At 34.2% G+C, this 22,610-nt stretch overlaps 1 protein-coding gene across 1 annotated transcript in view; it reads left to right on the top strand.

Moving 5' to 3' along the window:
- Nucleotides 1–21,303, top strand: part of LOC147069625 (uncharacterized) — a 174,572-nt gene extending 153,269 nt beyond the window's left edge. The window contains exons 5-6 of the mRNA XM_085950384.1: nt 8,169–9,342; nt 18,804–21,303. Of these exons, the coding sequence (XP_085806510.1) occupies nt 8,169–9,342; nt 18,804–19,495 (1,866 nt within the window). The 3' untranslated portion in view covers nt 19,496–21,303. The remainder of the gene's footprint in view (nt 1–8,168; nt 9,343–18,803) is intronic.
- Nucleotides 21,304–22,610: the final 1,307 nt, after the last annotated feature.

The following is a 22,610-nucleotide window of genomic DNA, read 5'->3' as shown; positions in this document are numbered from 1 at the left end:
ATTTCTGTTTCTATATCCACTATCGCCCACCGATATTTTCCTTATTCCGCTAAACTTGATTATGAAATCTATCCAGCGGACCTCGATTTCCCCATTAGGTATTTTAATGCCTCTTAGGTACTATTGAGATTGGTCCTGCGATGTGACTCTCCAATTCAATATCATATTTTTTTTATTCTAGTCTTACTATTTTATATCTACATTGTATTTATTGTACGATCCTTGCGTGTTATGGCCGACAAGCATCTCTCTACACTGTATTGCGTCACTCTTTGCTGTTGTTGAACCGCTTTTAAATTTGATGTTCATGTTTCGCACGTCGTATGCGTTTGTAGTAGGATAACACATTGATTATATTCCTACTTATTAGCCTATTACTCTACTCATTTTCATAAACATATTATTAATCTATTATGTAGAGGAAACATATTTTGTAAACGGTAAAATTTGTGTTAAGTATCATTTTTGAAAACAAGTACCTATAAACTTTCTCTCTACTTACCAATAAACGTGTACATACACACATGACTGATTTCGATAAGGAAACTATGTGTCAGTTCAAATTGTTGATAATAATTAATAATACAGATATCAACAAGTAAACATTGTCATAACTCATAATAATAATATGTAACGTAGATTTCTATAATGTCCGTCATAAACGCAGACTGATAATAATTATAAACTCATTTAAAATACGTAAAGTCTAGTAAAAAGCATTTCCTATAAAATGTGGCTGAAATTTCTCCCAGCTGATTGATAGCCGCCATTTTAAGTGCGTCATCGATATTTCATGTCTCTGGTTATTGGTGTGTGCGAGTGTTTTGCAGATGAGGTCAATGACTGTGGTGTGCAAATCCGATAAAAAAAAACTTCACCATTAAAAATGCATAAAATTAACCGCTGAGCAGATTTTGGTATCCTTAAAATGAGAAAAGGCCCACGCAAACTAGTGATGTATTATATACCTACACATCATCGACATCAGATTATTTTAATTGTTTATGATATAAGTGTTTATTAATTCACCTATGAATAAATAATTATTCAAACATCTAAGTATAACTATTTATAATTATTAGACCTGTTCGCTAAAATATGCATTAATACTAGTTTTTAATGAATGTGCATCCGTATTTCTTTTTATCTGTGTTATTGATTTTTAGCCATTCAAAAAATGTCACCAGGTTATAGATAGCTGCAGATTTTTGTCTGGTTTGTTGATATCGTTTCGTTTTTACGATAGCAAACGAAACGGTGATTCTAAATTATTTAAAAAAAATCAAAAATAACGGAAATGGAAGTCATAATTATTGATCTAACAGTGATGATAGAATATTGATATAACGGATTTTTCATTTCTATTTTTTTTGACCGGAGGTTTGTATTAAAAGTTTTTTGTTTTTTTATGAGAAATGTATGTTAGCCACTTGCTCAACGTATTAGGTTCATACTCTGACTCCAAACACACATTGAAAAATAATATATTCTGTATTTTCCAGACTCGAACCTGTATGTTTAAAGTAGTTGGGAATTAAGTAGGATATTTTAAGGGTGATATTAAAGTTTTTATAAAAACTGTAATTTAATACATTTTACTGATAATTTTAATTTTAAATAGTCAATAGGTTAGCATCTAAATATTTATTTTTATTTTTAGTGTAAAAAACGGACAGTTTAAAAAACCAACTATATAATTGAGGGTTTTTTGGATGTCCGATTTTTATTAGTAGGTACCTACATCGTATCTTATAAATCCTTTAGAAGGTGACTGAACGTTTTTTGAAATTTATAGTTTTATTATATTTTTTTTATTTAAAAAAATATCGATTTTAATCAAATATAGTAACTTGATTTTTTATTTATTGATATCGAATTGAGTTTAGATGCAGTTACATTGCGTAATTTTGTGGTCATGTTCCTGTCTTTCTGTAGACGACAATCGAAGTAGTTTACGTGTACTACCCCTTTGCCGGCTTGGCTTCAATACACAGATCGACAGCTTTAATCCCAATTTAAACCAATATCGATAAGACTATTAGCGTCTTTCAAAGTACGTTCTGGGGGTGTAACCAGAACCTTGTGTCCAAGAGTCCATGTGTGTATATGTGTTTCTGTGTGTATGATTCTTATAATTTTAGCCTACTCTTGTCAAAAATACACCATGTCAATAATATACATTTAGCTAATAATTGTAGAGGTAAATCAGTGTACAGTGATTCGCAGGTGAATTAGAATTGTTTCCTGCGATGACTGTTTCATTACTAGCAAACAATGCTACTGCCACTTTACTCTAAGCCGCATTTACCGTACCCACAGTGTTTAGAGATATTGTGGTGTTGGCGCCAAACGCTTCGTATTTCTTGGACGGAATACAGGACGAACCAGTCGATCATCCAGAGACTGCAGATAAAGGAACGGCTCTCGACAATATGTTGGACACGAATTTTGCAGTTTTTTGGACACATTGACAACCTGGAGAGACTGGTGGTTTTAAGTGGCCTTCAGAGAAGGAGAAGCAGATGAAGAGCGTCTACACGCTGGATCGACCAAGTGAAAAAGCTGATTGGGGGCTCCATTCATTCTGACCTGAGAGAAGTTATGAAAGGCAAAGGCAACTGAGTCTAGCTTTACGGCATTTCGAAAAACGCGTCACATTTTCACTAACTACTATAAAATATTATTTTTATTGAGTACAGTAAAGTAATTCGTGAAATTATAAAAATGACAATATTAGGGGCCTATGTTTTAATTCGGGCCCCAGTTTAAGCGCATGCGCCATTATAGATAGTAGTTTGCAATAAATCCGACAGGTCGCTCCCGAGGCGAGCTTTCTACTCGATTATCGTAAGGCAGTGACCGGCAGACAAGTTGGTGATGGACGGCCTTAAGCGTCATAATTTACACGTTTTACGTCAAGCGTTATTCTTTCTCTTCGCTTATCTACTTCTCTGTACCATCCTTGATCGTCTCCGACGTCTATTTCCAAACGTACAAGAAGACAGGTATATACAGATATTTTTTTGTTTCATTATGTAGGTATCAGTGGCGAAGGGTCGAGGTAGACTATTAAGATCCGTGATGAATAGTGCATTAAAATAAGACTACAATTTACAAATGGTGTCGGTTAGGTTTTACAATTCAATTGAATCCTGCGAAAACCCAAGCCATGATGATGATAATAGTCAAAAAATACTCATCTATCTATAAAATATCTAAAATTATGCAATGCAATTTATGGATAAAATCATATTTTGTGTCTATTATAATTTGGTAGAAGCAGGGATCAATTCCTAATTTAAAAAAATGAACCAACAATATGTTTAAAATGTATTCTCAATCCAACGAAAACAAATAAGTATGAATGAAAAAGTGTTGTAACAATTTTGTTGTATCGCCCAAAGTCTACTAAAACTATTATGGTTTGGTTTAGGCAGGGTTTAATTGATTTTTAAAAAAACTAACCAACGCCATCTGTAAATTGTAGTCTTAGTTAAATAAAAACAAATACGTATGACTAACAAAGTTTAATGTGCACTATTAATGGCGGATATTAACAGCCTACCTCCACCTTTCGATACTGGTAGGTGTGTCAGTCATTAACTACATTATAATGACAGGTATACGATCATCATCATTATTTCATTGACTCTCGATCCACTACTGGATGAATCCTCGCTGTCTACGCTCTTCTTGGTTCTTAGTCTTTCGTTGACACGTACTTCTGCTAAACATGATTATCTCGACGATTGAATATTGTTGTATCTCTTGGTACCGCCAGATTGAAATTCAAATTTATTTTGCATATGGTGAACATGACAAATTACAAATTTGATTATTTATTCACAACATGACATAAAAACGATGAAAATAAGTGTTAATAACAAAAGACATGGGAAAGCAAAAGTAGAATACTCTCACGCAAGTGGAATATATCAATATTCGAAATGATTTAATTAAACACCTCAGAGTAATAATACTAAAGACATAGAGTATTGTCCGGCTACACGAAGCCGTTTTCTTTGCGTATGTCGCACAGTAGAAGCCCAATTTAAGTATTATAAACTTAAGTGGAGGAAGGACAGATTCTTCTGGCTTTGCGGCCACGACGAAATCGTTGTTAGTGTCATTTGAAAGTAACGATGCCAACACTTAAATGAGTCGCCTGCACTCCCACAATAATCGGACACCATTCTACATATGAAGTGTTAAACTATCATCTTGCTTTTCAGTATGACTATCACATATAAACACAACACACTTAACCTCTACTTAATTGATTAAAAATATTGACCACTAACTTAATGTTTCGCAACAAAAAAGCCTAAGCATATCAGGGAAACCAATATTCACCGGCTTCATTTAGCTTCACAAAATCATTAATTCACAAATCTTCTATCTTACTCTAATGCATATTACGGAGAGTATACGCATGCCGAATGCTTTCTCACTCGTATTTATGGTGAGTTTTGTTCAGTCTTGATGGACACAGTTATTGCTCTCCCAATTGGCATCACCAACGGCAGATTAGTTCTGCATATTGGGAGAACAAACAACTGATGTTCCCAATTTATATGATAGTTATCAGAGACACGCATGTCAGTACTACGAAAAAATGGCAGAGTTTTCATTTACACCCCATATAAATTTTTAAAAAATACGTGAGAAAAAATATAGTTTCTAGCGCTTAGATTACAGTATGTAAGATGAACTGTGTCCAGCGATGACCTCTTGTTTGAGCGATCAGCGCCTGGTGCACCGGGTCCTCACACAACCTTCACGTTTGTTTAGTTGTAACTCAAAAACTTTTGAACCAATATTAATGAAACTTGCACAGCTGAAAGCTCGATATTTCAAAAAATTCCGCAGTAAATATATAACTTTAAAAAAATAACGCACTTGTAAAAATTCATCACGAGTGGATAAAATGGTCAGATAGTAGCGATGGAGTGGTGAGGTGAGGTGCGAGTGCAGGCACACTATCCTATATCCAACCGTTGTCCGTCAGAAAAATTCAAATTGTGAATCAGTCTATTCATTCATTCAGTGTATCAGTAATTTGCTTTTATTACAGTATTTCGATTCGCGAAATCAATATCCTAGTTCTATAAACAATTAAAAAATTTCGAGGTTACGTGTTAATAATGCCATTCGATGTAGATAGGTGTTTTCTTTATAATTCAACAAAAAATATAATGAAAAATTTCTTCAACGGGTCATAAAATCGAATAACCTTTTCTGGGGTTAATCATTATTTCAATTATAAACGGGGAATATTTGGATTGGTTATTTTTGTTAAACTGTAAAATTTCACTGTGCATTGCTAATTTCATTTTAACTAAATACAAAATAAACACATTTACTTAGAGAATGCGTGCAAATTTTTTAAACGCTATTACCTTATAACAAGGTATTTTGAGTTGTTTCTCTATAGAACTGAGATATCGAAATGAATATTTTTTTCGAATTTAATAAATGCTTGTGACTCAATCGACAATGCAAACGTTTGATAATGTTTAGTGAGTGTCGGGATTTTGTTATTGATATATTCTGGTAGATAATAATAGTGAACTATCTTATACACAATATTGTCGTATCGAAAGTTGACATGCACACTATTCGCTTTTTTCTGACACATTGTTTGATACACAGCCGAGTACAAGAATGACTCGCCGGCCGTGTCCAATAAAAAGTGATAGTCCTTACAGACTCAAAATAGCTCTGTCCAAAACATCAGCCTCACAAAAGAGTCCGGAGCGAAAGTACTACAGAATGATAATGGCCTAACTAGATACTTACTAAGTACCTACCTTCTGGTGATCGATTTTTTTTACTGTCGTTTTGGCTTGTACTCGAACCAGTGGCGTTGCCCAACGATTATGAAGAAAACTAAATTCATACAAACTGAATAAAAATATTTGAAAATTAAGGTTTGGTAAGGTGTGAGATGACAAAGTACGTTTATCAGCGGGGGCGGTTCTGGTCAAAATCAGCGAAATATATATATATTTTAAATGTGTTCTGTTTATTGAATGAATGGATAGTTTACAAAGTACAATGTAAATGCCTGGATCGATTGAGGTCTCATAGAATTATTCGCATAATATGGCCGACAGAATGCATTTATTGAGGCTTTTCCCCACCTATCTTGTCAACCTTGCATATTCGATGGGTTTAAATCAGATATTTACCGTCAAGAGATTCTTTCGTTTAAGTCAAACAAATCCAACTTCGAGTAGGCTGTGATAATAGTAATGAAATATATATTATTATTTATAACACTACAAAAGGCTAAAAGGCCCAATGACAGTAGTGTAGTGAAACAGTAGTGTATTTAGTAATATAAGTGAAACAATCAAGCTTTGAGAAAAATCACATAATTATATTGTGACCTCACCGAGAATCAAACCCGGAGAGTCCGAATGAAAGGCCAGCGCCTTGCGCAATGCACCACGAGAGCCGACATCTAGATACTATGCTGTATCAAAAATAGCAGTGATCTCCCATACTGCCCCATTGTCATTAATCAACTTGAAGACACGTATTTACCTGAGGACACTAGTTTTTGTCTTCTTTTGGGCACTCATGACTCATTGTACTCAGCGTCAACCTATGCTCATGCTGGTCAAAAAGCTAATGCTTATTGCGTGACAGAACGGAGAACTACACCTCATTTGAAAGCGCAGGGATTCACACTTACCTTACGACTATTATGAAGTGTATGCTTATGAATCAAGTTAGTCACACGGACTTCCCAATATTTAATTTGTAAACGGCTTTCGCATAAGCTGGTAAAGGAAATAAATTGAATGCAATTCCTACGGGACATGGTACGATTGACCAACATCCTTCACACTATCGACACGTTGGACATGCCTGGTCTACACAGTATTTCTTCAAAATAATAGCAGGAGCTAGAGGAAGCATAAGCAGCTGAAATCGAATAAAATAAGAAGAATAGTCAAAACCGCACACTTCGCTTTAGAAATACGACCGGTCGACGTTGGATGTACGCCACTGGCCAAGGCGATCTTTTCATTCCGTGCAATTTCACACCAAGTGTCGACCGTCTGATGATTAGATGACTTTCTTTCGTCTCTTTTAGTCTATTTCTTGCGCCGTTGGCAATGACCTACGAGCGATTGTGTCAAGTCGTGCCAATGGAGCACGAAACGCGACGACAAAAAATGCACGAAAAAAATGTAATAGTCCATCCACGGAAGTGATGTATTATCTCAGGCAATGTTGACGCTTTGAAAATGAGACGTTTTTTTAGTGTCGGGCAGTTTTACTTAGATACCTTTTCACAATTCACGTATGCTAGAACGAAATGCAGATTTGAATTGTTTATTTTCAGTGTACGCGATTGAGTAAAAGTTCACATCTATACACTATAAGGCAGGCAGAGGGTACGACTCCCATAGATAGCTGATATTATGTTGTTATTTCAGTATACTACTATGCTTGAATTCTTGCCAAAATTGGGTTTAGGTTGTGAAGTTATTTGATTTTTATAGTTATAAAATACTGCTTCATGAAATTACCAAACATATTAGCACGTTTTCATTGCTTAATAAAAAAACCCATTTGTTTAAATAGCTGAATGCAAAGTGGTCGACATTGATCATGATCATTACACATAATAATATTGTTTGTGAATGAAGATCTGTATATTATATTGTTTTATTTTAAATGGTATTTAATTATATCCTATTTCATTACTATCTTCTGTTTTTGTCACGTATCTAATGGTGGTTACCTACAACAAATTATGGACACATTTATCCCATTGCGTCTTTACAACTATCAGGGTAGTGGTGACAAGTATCTCAAGTAGAACCTTCGAAGACCCTAGTGTCCCTAGTATTGAATTGAGTGCACAAATGCGTGCAGGATTTTTAGTTTAACTCGATAAAAAGAATGTTTTTATTTCACCATTTATGATGCTGTAAAATTACTAAAAATCAAAATACTTTTGTCCCTCACAAAAACCACGTTAAAAATGCTTCAATCCAACTAGAGGTTGAATAAACTTGAGTAGGTAACTCTACCATTTCTTGATATAGAAGGACACTTGTACTTTTAGATAGTAATAAATTTATTTATTTTTGTATTGAATGCTTTCATAATGTTTATTTTATAATACATAGTATTATTTTTTGTTTCAGATGACTATCGCTGGCAAGAAAAATGTCCTCTGCAAAGGAGCAGCCAGGATACTCGCAAGATCCATCAGAACGCAAGGTGGCGGAAGACCAGACTGGAAGTCGTCATTCAGATCTGACCCAATCAAGCAGTATCAGGTCCTCGTTGCTTTCAATGCCAAAGACGAACTCGAACTAAAATACAATCCGAACGATATCATAAACAACATCGACAAAGAAAATATTGACGTGTCGAACAAAAAAGACTCGAACAAAAAGGAGTCGAACAAAGTTGAATTCTTTAAAATCGATGAAATCATCGATTGTATCGCTGAAGAAGCAATAGAATTCGACAACACTCTTATAGTAGAAGTACTGAAAAATCATTTGAGGGAAGAGATCGTCTTGCAGTTTCACAGTGAACAGGAATTCAGAAGGACGCTGTTCACTTATAAATATTTCAAAATGAGAAATAGATTGACATCTTCGTCTTCTTCGTCGGAGATGAGTGACGGAAGCTCGAGTCCTAGTCCTTCAACCAAGAGCAAGTCGAGTGTTGATTACAGCTCCAGCGAAGCCAGTTCGACGCCTGGTCATTACACGAAAGTCTTCGAATACAACGTCAACAATGTTGGAATAAACAATCAGTATTACAATAACAACTTTGATTATTCGAAAAACAACAACTATTCGATCAAAAGTCTTGATTATATCCCCGGAAATGGCGTGAAAAGTGTACAGCAGATTCGTAATAAATTAGAAAAGGAATCAAAAGAAACGAAAGAACATAGGAAAGTTAATAATGAAAAAGTTAAAAGTGTAAAACCAGAATATGATCTGATGCAAGTAACTGATAATAATGGAGTCACTCATATGTCAGTGGAAAGTAAATCAGATCTTGGAGAAATAGACGGACTAATATACGCAGACGTCGAATATGACAGTGTCGATTATGCTAGTGTCGAATATGGCAGTGGGCACGCTTCCAGCTCTGAGATTCTCGATGCTCCGTTGAAGCCTCAGAGACGTAAGCATCTGCTTAAGAGAATTAAGGGAAAAGCTCCACCTCCGCCTGGTGGGCACGAAACGGAGGTTGTCAGGGGGCAGATCGTGAAGGTCAGCATGGAGAGGACGGCGCCGAAGGACGTTCAGCTATTTGCGACGAGGAATTTGCCGCCAGTGACCAGGCCTATTATAGGTGAGATTCTATTACCATTATTAATAATTACTATTATCTTATTATTCTCTTTATTGTGACCCGGAAATATCTGTAAAGGTACAATGCGTACGATGGCGTTTAATCAGCGTCTTTCTCGCGATGTATACCATTGATCTTGTACTTTTGTCCTTTCATAATGTGGCCGATATACTGTAGTTTTATGGTATTAATGATATGCAGATCTCCTCAGTATTCCGATTCGTCTGAGGACATCGAACAGTTGTCATTCTGTCAATTTCAAAGAATTTTGAGAATATGTGTATTTAAATCATATCCAGAAGGCTTCAATCCGTGATATTTATCATGAAACTTAACTAATTTGTATGATGCTTCTTTATATTCTAATCAGTTTATCACTTTATAAACCGCATGGTCTTGTGAACACATAATATAAGTATGTGATAGTTTTTCGTGTGACATTAAAAAGACTGAACTATCTCGCAATCTAGAATGGTACACAGGGGCGGATTTATCAATACTTCTAGTGTGCGCAAAAGTAGGGCCCCGCGGTTAAAAAAAATCTTAAGCAAACATAGATAAATCATTGACAACAATGTTTAGAAAGTATGAAATTCCCGTTGATACAGTATTTTAATTAATTGAGTTAGATCCCCGCCCTAGATGATATACTAGGTATATGCAGATACTACAAAACATGATATTTGAGAGTCGAGGTAGAGGAAATGGAAATGTGATGTTAGTAGTACCTACTATTAATTCTAGTAGTACTTTAGCTACTGCATAGCATTTTTGACTCATTGTTTTTCGTATCGCGTTATAGTTATTACTTATTACTGAAATAACGAAAGATTTATACGGGATTTTTATATAAGGATTAAATGGAGGAATTCAGTTATTAGTAATTAACTCCACCATCTATTACGCACTATTATGCAGTACTACACACGTCTATTTTGTAATTTACCCCACCGGATAGTAACATGTGTCAGTCAGGTAAGGGTTCCTTGTGATTTGACAAACTATTTTATTCAATTTTCTACTAAAAAAACAAGGTTAAAAACATTATTCTATAGAATAAATTTTAAAGCGAGTCATAAATACCGAGGATTGAAGAACACACCAAGTACCAAAAAATAATAACTTGTTTTGGTAGGTAACACTAAAAAGAAATCAATGAAATATACTAAAAATCTAAATACTAATATCAATATTCAATGTCATTTACTCCCACGACGTTGCCTGATGATTATATGTATGTAAATATATTATCTAATGATTCTACAATCTTGATGGGGCCCTATTCAATCACCTACCTATTTGATCACACCACCTGATGAATAGAAACACGTTTTGTTTCGAATAACAAAGTATTTTAAATTGGTAGTTTTTGTGTGACTTAGGTACAATGTGACATTGCCATATTAAAAAGATGTTTCAATATCGTATTACCAATGACAGCTTAGGTATGCGCTGAAAATAAAGTGTATTACTATAAAAGACAATGTAATCAGCTAAAAAACAGTGTTGGTAGGTACTAAACGAATGCAAAATCGGTCATAAAAGAGCGTCTAACATGATACACAATAATATTATAATTTTTGTTTTATTAATTTTGTTGCCCGATAATCTTATAAACGACTTGTAAGTGTTGAATTATCGTAAGTCAAACATGGACGAATATATTAAATTATCACTAACTATTTGTGTGATAAATCCACACAATTTTTTTTTACATAACAAGCATACACGCCCAATAAACTTTCAGTTGTGAATCTTGAAACTGGTGGCTACCATTTGTCATATTCTAATAGTAGTTCATAACCTTTGCACTGTCGTCCTATTTAAAACTATCCGACATAATTCAATTTGTCTGATGTATTTGTCACTCGGGTTGGTTGCTTTTTGGATTATTGGAGACTATTATTATAACATAAAAACTGCAACTTGGCTCAAAATATCACAGCATACATAAAGCTGTTGGAATAACAACCCATTGAAACAATAATTTATGGTATATTAAATTAGGTACTCGTATGATATTTTTTTGTATGGTGCTCTCAAATATTTCTATGTGCACACAGCTTCAGGTCATTCGACTGCCGTTGGTATTACTTTGATTATGCTGTTTACAAATTCATTTGTTAAATGACGTCATCGTGGTACTTTATTGGTCATGCTTGGACGCTAAATGAGTATGTCATCGATTAATTCGGTTGTTTTTTCCTTGTTTACATTTTCAAGTGTCTTAAATAATTAATTCTCATCATTTTATTTTTGTTTAAATATATCAAATTTTAAATCAAAAATAAAGCACTTCTTTAGGTATCTGCGCATATTCTTTATTTTAAAATCAAGCCCACCACCATAAATCCCTACTATTTATTTCTCCAGCTGAGAGGCGGTTTATCGTATGTAAAGGTAAATAAAATAATTTTAGGCTTTCCAACCACTTGTCAACGGATCTTCAGTTATTTGATTTTAGGAATTTATGATTTAACTCAAAAGGTGAATTGACTCTACTTTTAGGACACAATCTATACTTTTCTGCAAAGTCGTACAAATGGCACGCTGGCTTTGAGGTTATTAGGGCTGCCAATTTTTTTCAGAAAATTGCTAGGGGGGACATGCTCAGCGTAGGTCAAAATGGAGCTTTTGTTCTATTTTCAAAGCATGATCCTGGACATACCTTAAACGTTGTAGATAATCTATTTATATAATTTTGAAGCTTTATTATCCTTTATATTTATTTTTAACATTTGATTACTGCATAAAGTATTTTTATTACATAAAATAGAATTCTTTTAAACCTCTCGCTCTAATGTTTGAGAATATAGTCATATTTCAGTACATAAATGTGCAGTGGTGTTAAGATTTTTTACATTTATTAATTTTTAAACGCATTTATAAAACCATCAGTATAATTCATATCGACATTATTATAGTGAAATATTTATGATAAAAAATTATATTGATAATCTCTGTGATCCCAAATTTGACAATAATTGGGCATTTTATTATTCAAAAAGTGGGCAAGATTAACACATTTGAAGATAATTCTAAAGATACTCATTATAAGCTATGTCTTTGACCATTCGAGTGTGATAAACATACTACGAATAATGATTGCTTTATAATAATTATTGACCTAAGAATAAGGTAGTGTTTTTTTCAAATACGCCATTACGTTTTAAAAATAACATCAGGGAATAAAGAATATTGTCAAATAAACATAGTTTGTATACAAGTGACATTAGATGGGACGTTCGTCTTTTGATCTTGTTTAAAATCAGTGGATAATATGCAGGTGACACTAGAAGTGTCATTCATTTGTTTCTTTTTTTTAAATCTTGTATACAGTAAGTGGACATAAAAATAATAAGTTTTGAATTCGGAATGAATATAATATGTACATAATATAATATCGACAAATATTCATTATTATGTATGATGCTGAGAACAGTAGGTTAAAAAACTTCGAATGTAAAGAAGTTTCAAAAGTGAATCTTTGTTAACGCATAAATAGGTTTATGGTGATGTGAAATTATTGATTATTAACTTGTTAGGTACCCACTTATTTTCTCTAAGTACTCAGCCTATCAAGACGTATTGTCTTGTCTTAGTATGACATTTTATTGTCATACTCCGCCGAGTTTTCCTCGTAATTTTATTTATTTCCATTTAACAAGTAACCATCAAAATTGGGGACAGGTCTTTTATTATGAGCACATCACACACTGACTGGCTCGTATCTCATCTCATCATCACGGCACCACCGCATATCGTCATGCATATATTTTATTACTTGATTGTTTGTAGCATTGGTGATGAACCATTTAAAACAACAACATCCTAGAACTTTTACTTTGATGGTGATAAAAAATCTAATCGATATTAATAAAAAAAAACTAGTAGGTACATACTGTAATATTGAAGAGAATTGATAATAATTTAGGTTCTGTAGATTGAACGAATACATAAATGTGCACCGGTGAGTAAATTTGTGCCCGAAAAAATATATGTAATTCGCCGTATCAAAGTTAACCGCGGGCTATATTTTATCGGAAACAAAAATTAAGGGGTAAATAAATTTAAGTGTTCCTTACAAGTTTCTTATTTACTTAATTTGGCGCTACAAACAAAATCAGGTCCATGACTGACTACGAAACCTTAATCTTGGAATCTTTATCCTAAAATTTCTTTTGTCAGTCTATCACTCTTAGGCTTTCTGCATCCCTCTTGACGTTAGCCATCCATCTCTTCCGGGGGGAACATACAGCGATGTTTTCATAAACCTTATGTAGGCATCCATTGTATCTAACGACGTTGCTGGACCTCAAGATATTAATATGTTGGTCTATAGGTATAATATGTCTTCGGTTTTCCTATTTATTTTTTTTGTAGCGGATTGTCTAGCAAATAAATATTAGTGAAAACGGCGTATTGCAATATTGACGTGGGTGGAGTTTTCTGGTCGGTATTAATCTCATCTTGTGGATATATATTATAGGTATATATCTCAATCGTAAGCCGTGTCGCACATCTAAACTAGTTTCGACTGCAACACGTTGAATATTATATCGATGTGATTTTGTTGGTATTTACAAAACTCGCGTAAATTAATGTACCTCTGCTCACAGTTTGAATGCAATATTTTTGTTGAAAAAAATTGTGTCATGAGCAACAAATTTCATCCAACTTGAAGTGAGATGGTTTTTCATCAATTTTGGCTATCAAGTCCTGCGTGACCTCGCCTATGCGCACGGAAGAAAGTTGCGATATTGCGCCCGATTTGATTTATGACTATATCCCAGTCTAGACGATTTTCAATATGCGACTGGGTTAAGATGGCTGGTGGCTATATATTTCCTTCGGGGAACAGAGTTGGAGATAAAAACTAACTCAATTTTAATGTACGGTACAATTTACTAAACAAATAATAATTATTCACGTTAATATTGTGTACTTATAAAAAAAACGTTGTCAAGATCTGATGTACCTGCATGTTTAACATTTTCGTAACACATTTCTCAAGAGGCACGCATTGCGGTGTGGCCGAGCAGAGCGACGGCGGTCAGCGAGACCTCTCCAACACCGATTTCGCTACGCCAAAGGTTGCGGGTTCATCGACGTTTATTAATTTGTAATTTATTTTGTTTGATCACGCGAAACAAAACACGCATTCAAAAACATACTATTGCATATTATGGTCTGCATATTGTGTGCGTATTTTTTATTCTTTCGCCTATTGCTGGGTAACCTTACCGAAGACCGCGGAATGTAACACAATATTAATTTTAAGAATGTTAATGTCTATTAATTGAAAATACAGATTCTCACATTCTTAAATTTTACACAATAAATTTATAATTATTTGCAAGTACAAGGACTTCGTTAATAAATTTGTTTAACACCGGACGTCATCTATAATCATGTTAGTATTACCGTTATCTTGATTTATTTACAATGCTGGTTGTTTTTTATTGTTGAATTTTGTGATACCTAGTAAAATGTAATTATAAGAATTAATTTGCACGAAGCATAGACTGATTGATAGTTTAACGGTTAATAGGACTGCAAAATATGTGGGTTTGAGTCACACACACTTCGTAAATTATTTTCTAGGACTATTTTTAATGACATAAAAAGTGCTATATCCACGGATATATGATTTAATAAAAAGGCTTTATTCTCAATTATTATAAAACAACGACGTTTATATTAATACTCATATACATATTATACTATTGAAATATTTTATGAGTATTCAATGTTAATTTATAACTTTAAAAACATAGAGCATCATAATAGCATAGATTTAGTCTACAAAGTATAGGTACATATTATTTATGATTAGTTCCCAAGTTCTTCATTACGACCACGAGCGTAAGCAACATTTAAAAATCTGTCATACGTATTCTACAAAAGTTTGGCTTGCTATAACTCCTTAACGATAAAAGATAGCCAGAAATATATTGTAATATTTTACGTTTATTTTTTTATTCTAAACAAAAAAGGTTCAGTAAAAATTATCAATGTTATTAATTTAATGTTGTAATTGTCATAAAATAGTCTCTAAAGAAGTTATGATTGATTTTTCTTTTCAATGTCTGGAGCGGCCACCATCTTGGATTCAAAACGTCACACAGTCCACCTGCCACGATTTCAACCACCCATTAACATTAAGCTATGATTGTAGATATTATAAGAAATATATATCAGAGAGCCATAAAATTTATTCATTCAAAATCTCGCGGACAATTTAACTACATTAATTTGCCCTAGGATATATTTAAAATTTTACCCGCCATGTTCAGGTCAAGCAATGAATTATCTCGACCATAATAACGTATAGGTTTATAAGTTTATTTGACGTATTACCATGTTGGTGACAGTATATAATATGCAATTAGAGTCGAAGTGAAGTTAATATGAGGTTTAATATAATATTATGTATATGCATGCGGTCAGCTTATTTGTTCACCTGTACCTCCCAATAATTACAGAAAATTGAGAACGAAATATTAGAAAGTTCTGCATATGATAATAATATGCAGCAAACAGCGTCTCTGCCTGACGTATGATATGCGTATAATATTATAATGTTAGCATTTTCTACAGTTTATTGATATTTGATTTTAGATGCGTGCATTTTTTATTTATATAATGACATCGATTCGAATGCATTACACACTTTCCACAGTAAAAACTAAAATAAAAATCAACATGAATGTACCAAAAGCACTTAAATATAATGTATGTATATGTTACCCAAATATTATTTATGTACGACCTTTCGCCTCTTTAACACACGCATTGTTACTTTTACGCAAAGTCCCTTTCAGGGGCGGATTAAGGCTTTGGGTTTATAGGCGCAGTTCCATTTGCCACTTGGGTGTATTATTTTCGCGTTATTTATTTTACAGCGTAGACTCATAATGTGCAATCCAGTCGCAATGCATCACGTGTTAGAAGCCGGGTTCGTTTATTACTTTATAACCATACAACGCGAGAAACACGATCAGATTTCATTCGCCGTATATAGTTGTCATAGGGGGTGAGGTTAATATAATTAATTTATAACTATTTTATTCCACATTAGGTATGGTTATAAAAAATAATTCTCCAAGAAAAATACACCTGGTAAAAGTGGGTCTTATGGTACCGGTGGTCTGGGCTCTAAAAAGTCTTAATCCAGCCGTGATCCTTTTATCGAATTTATCATAATGGCTGAATTAAAAAAAAATCATATAACCTCTCACTTTTCATTTAACAACCAAAAGGTTAAAGATACTTTCACAAAAAAAAATATGATAGATGATAGATGATAGATAAGACAAGAATATGATAGATACGATGGAGCTTAAATAAATGAAAGTGAAACTGAAAAAATGGTTAGATACTAAAGGTAATGAGTAGATTAGGAGCTTAAGAATAGTTACACATTCGCGCTATGACCTTTTTGCCAGACTGGGGGGTAACAATTCCTTGCAATGATTCTATCTACATATTATATGCCTGGAAAAAAATTGTTTGTAGGTATAATCATTAATATTAAATTTAGGTAAACACACGAAGACAGTCTCTGTCTAATCCTCCACACCAGGCGGGGCTCCAACAGGCTTCCATCACTCCAGATCTAGTGGAGCCATAGCCTTCCCACCTTTCGATCAACCGAATACGTCCATTAACAGCATGTGAATTTGCCAGATGCGAGATTTGAATCCGCGATCCACGACCTTTTTAGCAATCATTAATTTGCGATTAATCTTAATTAATATGTACGTCATATTAACAATCAAAAGTTGTTACAAACACTTGATTGCAATAATGCTCAATTAATGTCATAACTCATTACCGTGCGTCATAAAACAATATTGTTATTGTTGTGTCTTGTTTCCCTCTGGATTCACCGATGAGATCATGCACGGTCATCTTTAGTAGACAGACCAAGTACAAAGTTGTGCCTTATGCCAAATGATTCAATAAAATCAAAGTTAGGTATATTTTGATTTTGAAAGCTACGAAATAAGACCACTGTATTTTGGCGCGGAACTTTGAGCTTGACCTATATATTATTAGAGTCGGAATTGGATCTTGACGTACTGTACACATTCGGTGGATGAACAGCTGTAACGTTTTCATTGATTTCGAAAACGAATATGTGTAAAAAATAATGCATGGTCGTGAATATGATCTTCTTCAACTCGTTGCGAAATTATTTTATTTGAACATGTTTCTTTCACTCGCCGGGTGATTGATTATCGTCTGTTAATGAACGTAAAAGGATTCTCTAGTATTTACACGCTTTAGAATACATAATAATTACAAATGTGTAGGTTTCGTCTTGATAAATGATACATGATAGGTCAGTGGGTCGTACCTACTATGTGGCTTGTGAAAATATTTGATGCTCCATTATGTTTAAAAATATTTATTTTTAACATTTTACGGAAGTAACACATTATCAATTTAACATGGCACGTCATGAAATTCCAGAGAATAAAATGATTGTAAAACCTATATTCTATATGATACAGAGATCACTCAGATTAGGTACTAAGTAACAAGCAAAGATTTTTTTTTTAAATTCAACAGACGCCTCGCTGATCGCAAACGGTGAACTCTGTTCTACCCGGCCCCATTTTTGCAGACGACAGTGGACACCTGTAATATCTGTCCATAACTTTTACTAAATTAGACTACAATAATTTAACCACGTCATAATATATTCATTAGAGACTCAAATATCTATCCCGTGCCTGTTATATACGAATGTATAACTGTGAAAAATCTTATTTGTAATGTTTCAGTTTTAATCTTTGCATAAATAAAAATATTGTGACCACATGTTGTTTTTTAAATGCACGAAACTCCCATTGAAAAGAAATCACAACTCAATGAATGCTCCATGTTACCTATTAGAAAGTAATCTGAAGTCCAAATATTACAATTACAAGGCTTAGGAAATTATACACTCGACGCGCTCGGAATCATATGACTTTTTTCCGAGACATCGCAGTGGAGAACGTCTTGTCATTCGCCATCAGCAGGTCTTCACACGAGATATCCTCGCCGATTAAAATGCCCAATATTTTCAAATTTGCGTTTGATCTTCGGACACCGATTCTGAGCCTATTAACCACCTTCATGAAGCAGCTTGTGTCTCGACCAACGTGTTTCTGTTAGGGACACGGAATAAGTATCCTGACAAAGATTGCCACAGTATATACGAAACGCGTTTCATTGCAATTAGGTGTGGGAAATCGTTGAAAGATAATGTTCACATCCTCAATATTGGTTAGAAAAATATTTCTTTTCTGTTGATGGACTTTCGTCTTCTTTTTACATAGAAATATGTTCATGTGTGCCACATTTGAACATGATAATATATTATTAACTAGGTATAATATAGGTTCTCTCATTATTATTTACCCGTTTATGATCAAATTATAATAATATCTATATTTTTTCTATTGCAGGAAGCAACGGTTACGAATCCGACCGCGAAGAATGGCGCAGCAGGTCCACCTTCTCCAGCAGCGCATTCCACAGTCTGGCGAGACCAGCCCGCCGTGCCCTGGCCGCCTACTATCGCCTCTCATCCTCACCAGCTTCCGCTCAACCCATTCAACCTCCTCCGCCTCTACAACTACCCCGAAAGCAGAGCCCAAGAAACCCGAGAAACCTCCAGATGCAAGAGTACCAGCAGATATACTCAACGCCTAGTCCTGACTACATCGTCGTAGCGCCGATACAAGACAACAAAAGAAATTCTCTACCCCCCCATAATTATCCACAACAAGACTCGAAGAAGAATTCCTTTCAAAAACAGCAAGACTATAAGTACGGAAAGATGATGTTTAACCCTGAATACAAACGAAACACTTTAGGAGGCTCTATGAATTATTTAAATATATCTAATAGACTTTATGGTTTGACTGATAAGTTAAAAGAACTCGGTACTGTTACTGGACCGGTGAATGGTAATAGACAGAGTTGGTCCGGTAAACTTGAAGGTAAGGAAGGTAAGAAGGAGAAGGGACTGCTGAAGCCTGTGATAAAGAAAAGTTTGATGGTTGAGGGGTCCAAGAGGCCGGTGGTAAGGACGTGCAGTGCGGAACCGCCTAAGAAGGTCACCTTCAGCGCTTTCGCCACGGTCCAAGTTGTTTAAATTTATTCGATATTATTTTTGATTTAATTCTATTATTATCATTTCATTTTTTATCTGCGTTGTGCTCGTTTTCGATAGGAATGTGTTTTTTTTCGGTTATTAAATTTAAAGAAATACTCATACAATTTAATAATATCATTCCGAAATCCATTATTGATAATGTCACAACTTCAAAAATATTAACGTGAGCAACAGGTATCTAAATTATTAAACCACACTTTTTAGTATAAATGTAATGTCATGATTCATTGCGATTGATTCACATACACATATAGCACACAGCATGTGCATCTGAGCCAGCCGTGAGACAGAATTAAATATACAAAAAAACATTAAGTTAGAAGTAAGCGTTCAGCCCAATATATTCGTGGTGTTTTTTGTAAATATCGTAGACTTTTCTCGATTAAATATTCTCATTTTTTGGTGCTGTCTTCCATCAAAGGTTACCACCCAAGACGTATCCCCTAGCCAAACATATCATTTATTATCACCAATGCTTTAGATGGAGTCACTCATGAAGGTGAATCTCTTTCCGCTTGCTATTTTTATATCTGTTTTGAGTTGGGTAAATTATATGTCTTACTGCGCACAATGGAAGTATGCAGATTTTATTGGTTCGATGGTACCCATTCGTTCTCTTGGCTTATCGGTTTGTCTGAAAACTTTCCAATTGATTACCTGATCATCTCATAAAACCTTCGTCCATTCTTAGACTTCATAAAGCAGTACGAATAATATGCAGCATCTGATCGCGTGATGTATTATTTGTATGGAAGACGGAATCTGTCCTAACTGATTGGGAATTGTGAGTCATTTAGTGACTTCAAAAGGAAAGAAATATCTATCTTTGAATGCTTTGACTATTGAGAAATACCTATATGAGCAATTACATTTGAACTTGAAAACTTAAATCCATTTGAATTTAAATTCAAATTCCATCAAGTACCTTCGGTCGATAGTATTAATATGATAATATGACTACATTAAAGAGGAAGCATGAACTATTCTTATTTTTAATTTCTTAACCAGCTTATGTGAATGACGTCTTCAAATTAACCATGTGGAAGTCCGGATGGTCTCGTCGTATTATTTGATTCGTATTGTGTCATTCATGACCTGCTTCATGAGTGAGAAAAAAGGAAAATGTAAATCCTCTTTCTTTAAACCGAGGCGTAGTTAATTTACAATCGCACAGTAGGCTCTTTACATTATATAAAATAGTTTCACGATGAGTGCAATGAGTGTCCAAAAGAAGACCAAAACTTATCATGTTCACGACGAATGGTAAGTTATTTATTCGTGATGGTGGATGACTAGTGTTGTTTAATTTGTAATGTCTCTTAAAAATAAAAATAAATTGGTGTGTGTACTTATGTACGCGTGTTAGAAGTTATACTTCTTTGGCGTAACAAAACAAAAACAAAACTTGTGATAAACTAGATTCTTTGACTATCTCTTAATTATCTTGTTAAATTACACACTCAAGAAAAAGGACCGCTTATTGGAACACCGTTGGTTTATTTTTATACACTTTAACTTATATTAATACTAAATTATATAATGGTTTCACGTAGTTTTTATTTTTAAAGTACCAACTGTCACTCTGACGTTCAATGGTTTGTTTACGTAAGGAATTGTAAATGGCCGACAATAATAAAGTCGCTGCCTAGGCAACGGAACAATTCCAAACTATAATATTATACTGTATAATCGTCACGATTGCATTAGCATACTGTGGCGTAAAGGTATTGCGTTCGGCTGATAACCGAACAATCGGTGGTTCGAATCCAATGAAGTGCGTTTTTTTTCGTATGAAAAAATAAATTATGTATTACATGTCACACGCCAAAAATACACTCTGATCTGATCTCCCAAACGCGCCAAAAGAAGTATAACTTCAATAATAGGGGAGTGTGTTTGATCACTCCCAGTTATGACGCTGGATAGAACCTACTTAAAGTAGGACATGTCTGTCATATAATTTACTTTTCATTGTCACTTGTTATGTTGTAAGGAAGTCATCAGTCGGTTTCGCCAGGTACTAGGTACGACGCTAGAATATAATATTGAAACGCATTATCTATACATAGATAATTCTTGCCATCTTATTTAATCCCTTGCATAAAAAAACATGAATTGTGCTAGTATTGAACTGGGGCATTCATAAAAATATAGTACAGCGGTTTTTATTATTAAATAATAAAGTTATTCAATTAATTTATTTTGCGCGAAATCAACCGCATTGTTCAAAGCAAACATTGCACAGCGATCGAAATCGAAATTAAAAGTGAGACATATCCATCAAAGCGAATAGGATCCGTCACGGCTAGATCTGGGCCACGGTGTGCCCAATTGTCCGTCAAAGCCTTCCCAAATTGATTTATCAATTTGAATAAAGGCACTTAATGATTTTTGATGCTCCGTTTGGCCTAACGTCATAATGGCGGGTATAATGGAATTAATGATACAACTCGATTGCGTCATGCGGTTTGATTTTTAAATTATTTTCTCGCGTTGCGGGCCTTTTTTGTGTGCAGTATCCGCTCTGGATGGAGCATAATAATATGATGATATGACACACAATTTCGAAGTAAGTCATTCGTCAGTCTGTGACGTTTGTGACTGTCAGCTATGGTGGCTAATATAAAAAATGGTACTTAATGCAGTTGGGTAAATCTAATACAGGCATTTGGGTATTTTCAATGTATAGAACACCCGCACTATAATGTATCTTATTGCCTGCATACGAAAATATAGTCTTCCTAAGATTAAATATAGCTTCTTTAGTTAATGTCTACGGTCTCAGCGTTTATCTGTTCACTTCAAATCGGTTTTTAACAATCTGATGCATTTTTACACTACACCCGTACTATCTAATCTGACGGATTTGATGGTTTAAGTAAACAACTCATCATGTAGTGAATCTGTGACAGTTAATGCGTGGTTGACGGAATGGTAAATATACTCGAAAGTCTATTTACAGTTTGGTAAATGGTAAAAATAGTGACGTAAAGAATGAAACCATGTGTACCTATAGATTTAAAAAAAATAATGTTATTATCGAGAAATTCAGATTATGTATGTATACTTACTCAATAATCAAAACCAGGTCTTA

The sequence above is a fragment of the Rhyacophila brunnea genome, unplaced genomic scaffold, assembly GCF_057557595.1.
Source record: "Rhyacophila brunnea isolate RB1 unplaced genomic scaffold, BYU_Rbru_1.0 scaffold_23, whole genome shotgun sequence".
Lineage (NCBI taxonomy): Eukaryota > Metazoa > Arthropoda > Insecta > Trichoptera > Rhyacophilidae > Rhyacophila > Rhyacophila brunnea.
The sequence above is the reverse complement of the archived record's forward strand: the minus strand, read 5'-3'. Positions and strand labels throughout refer to the sequence as shown.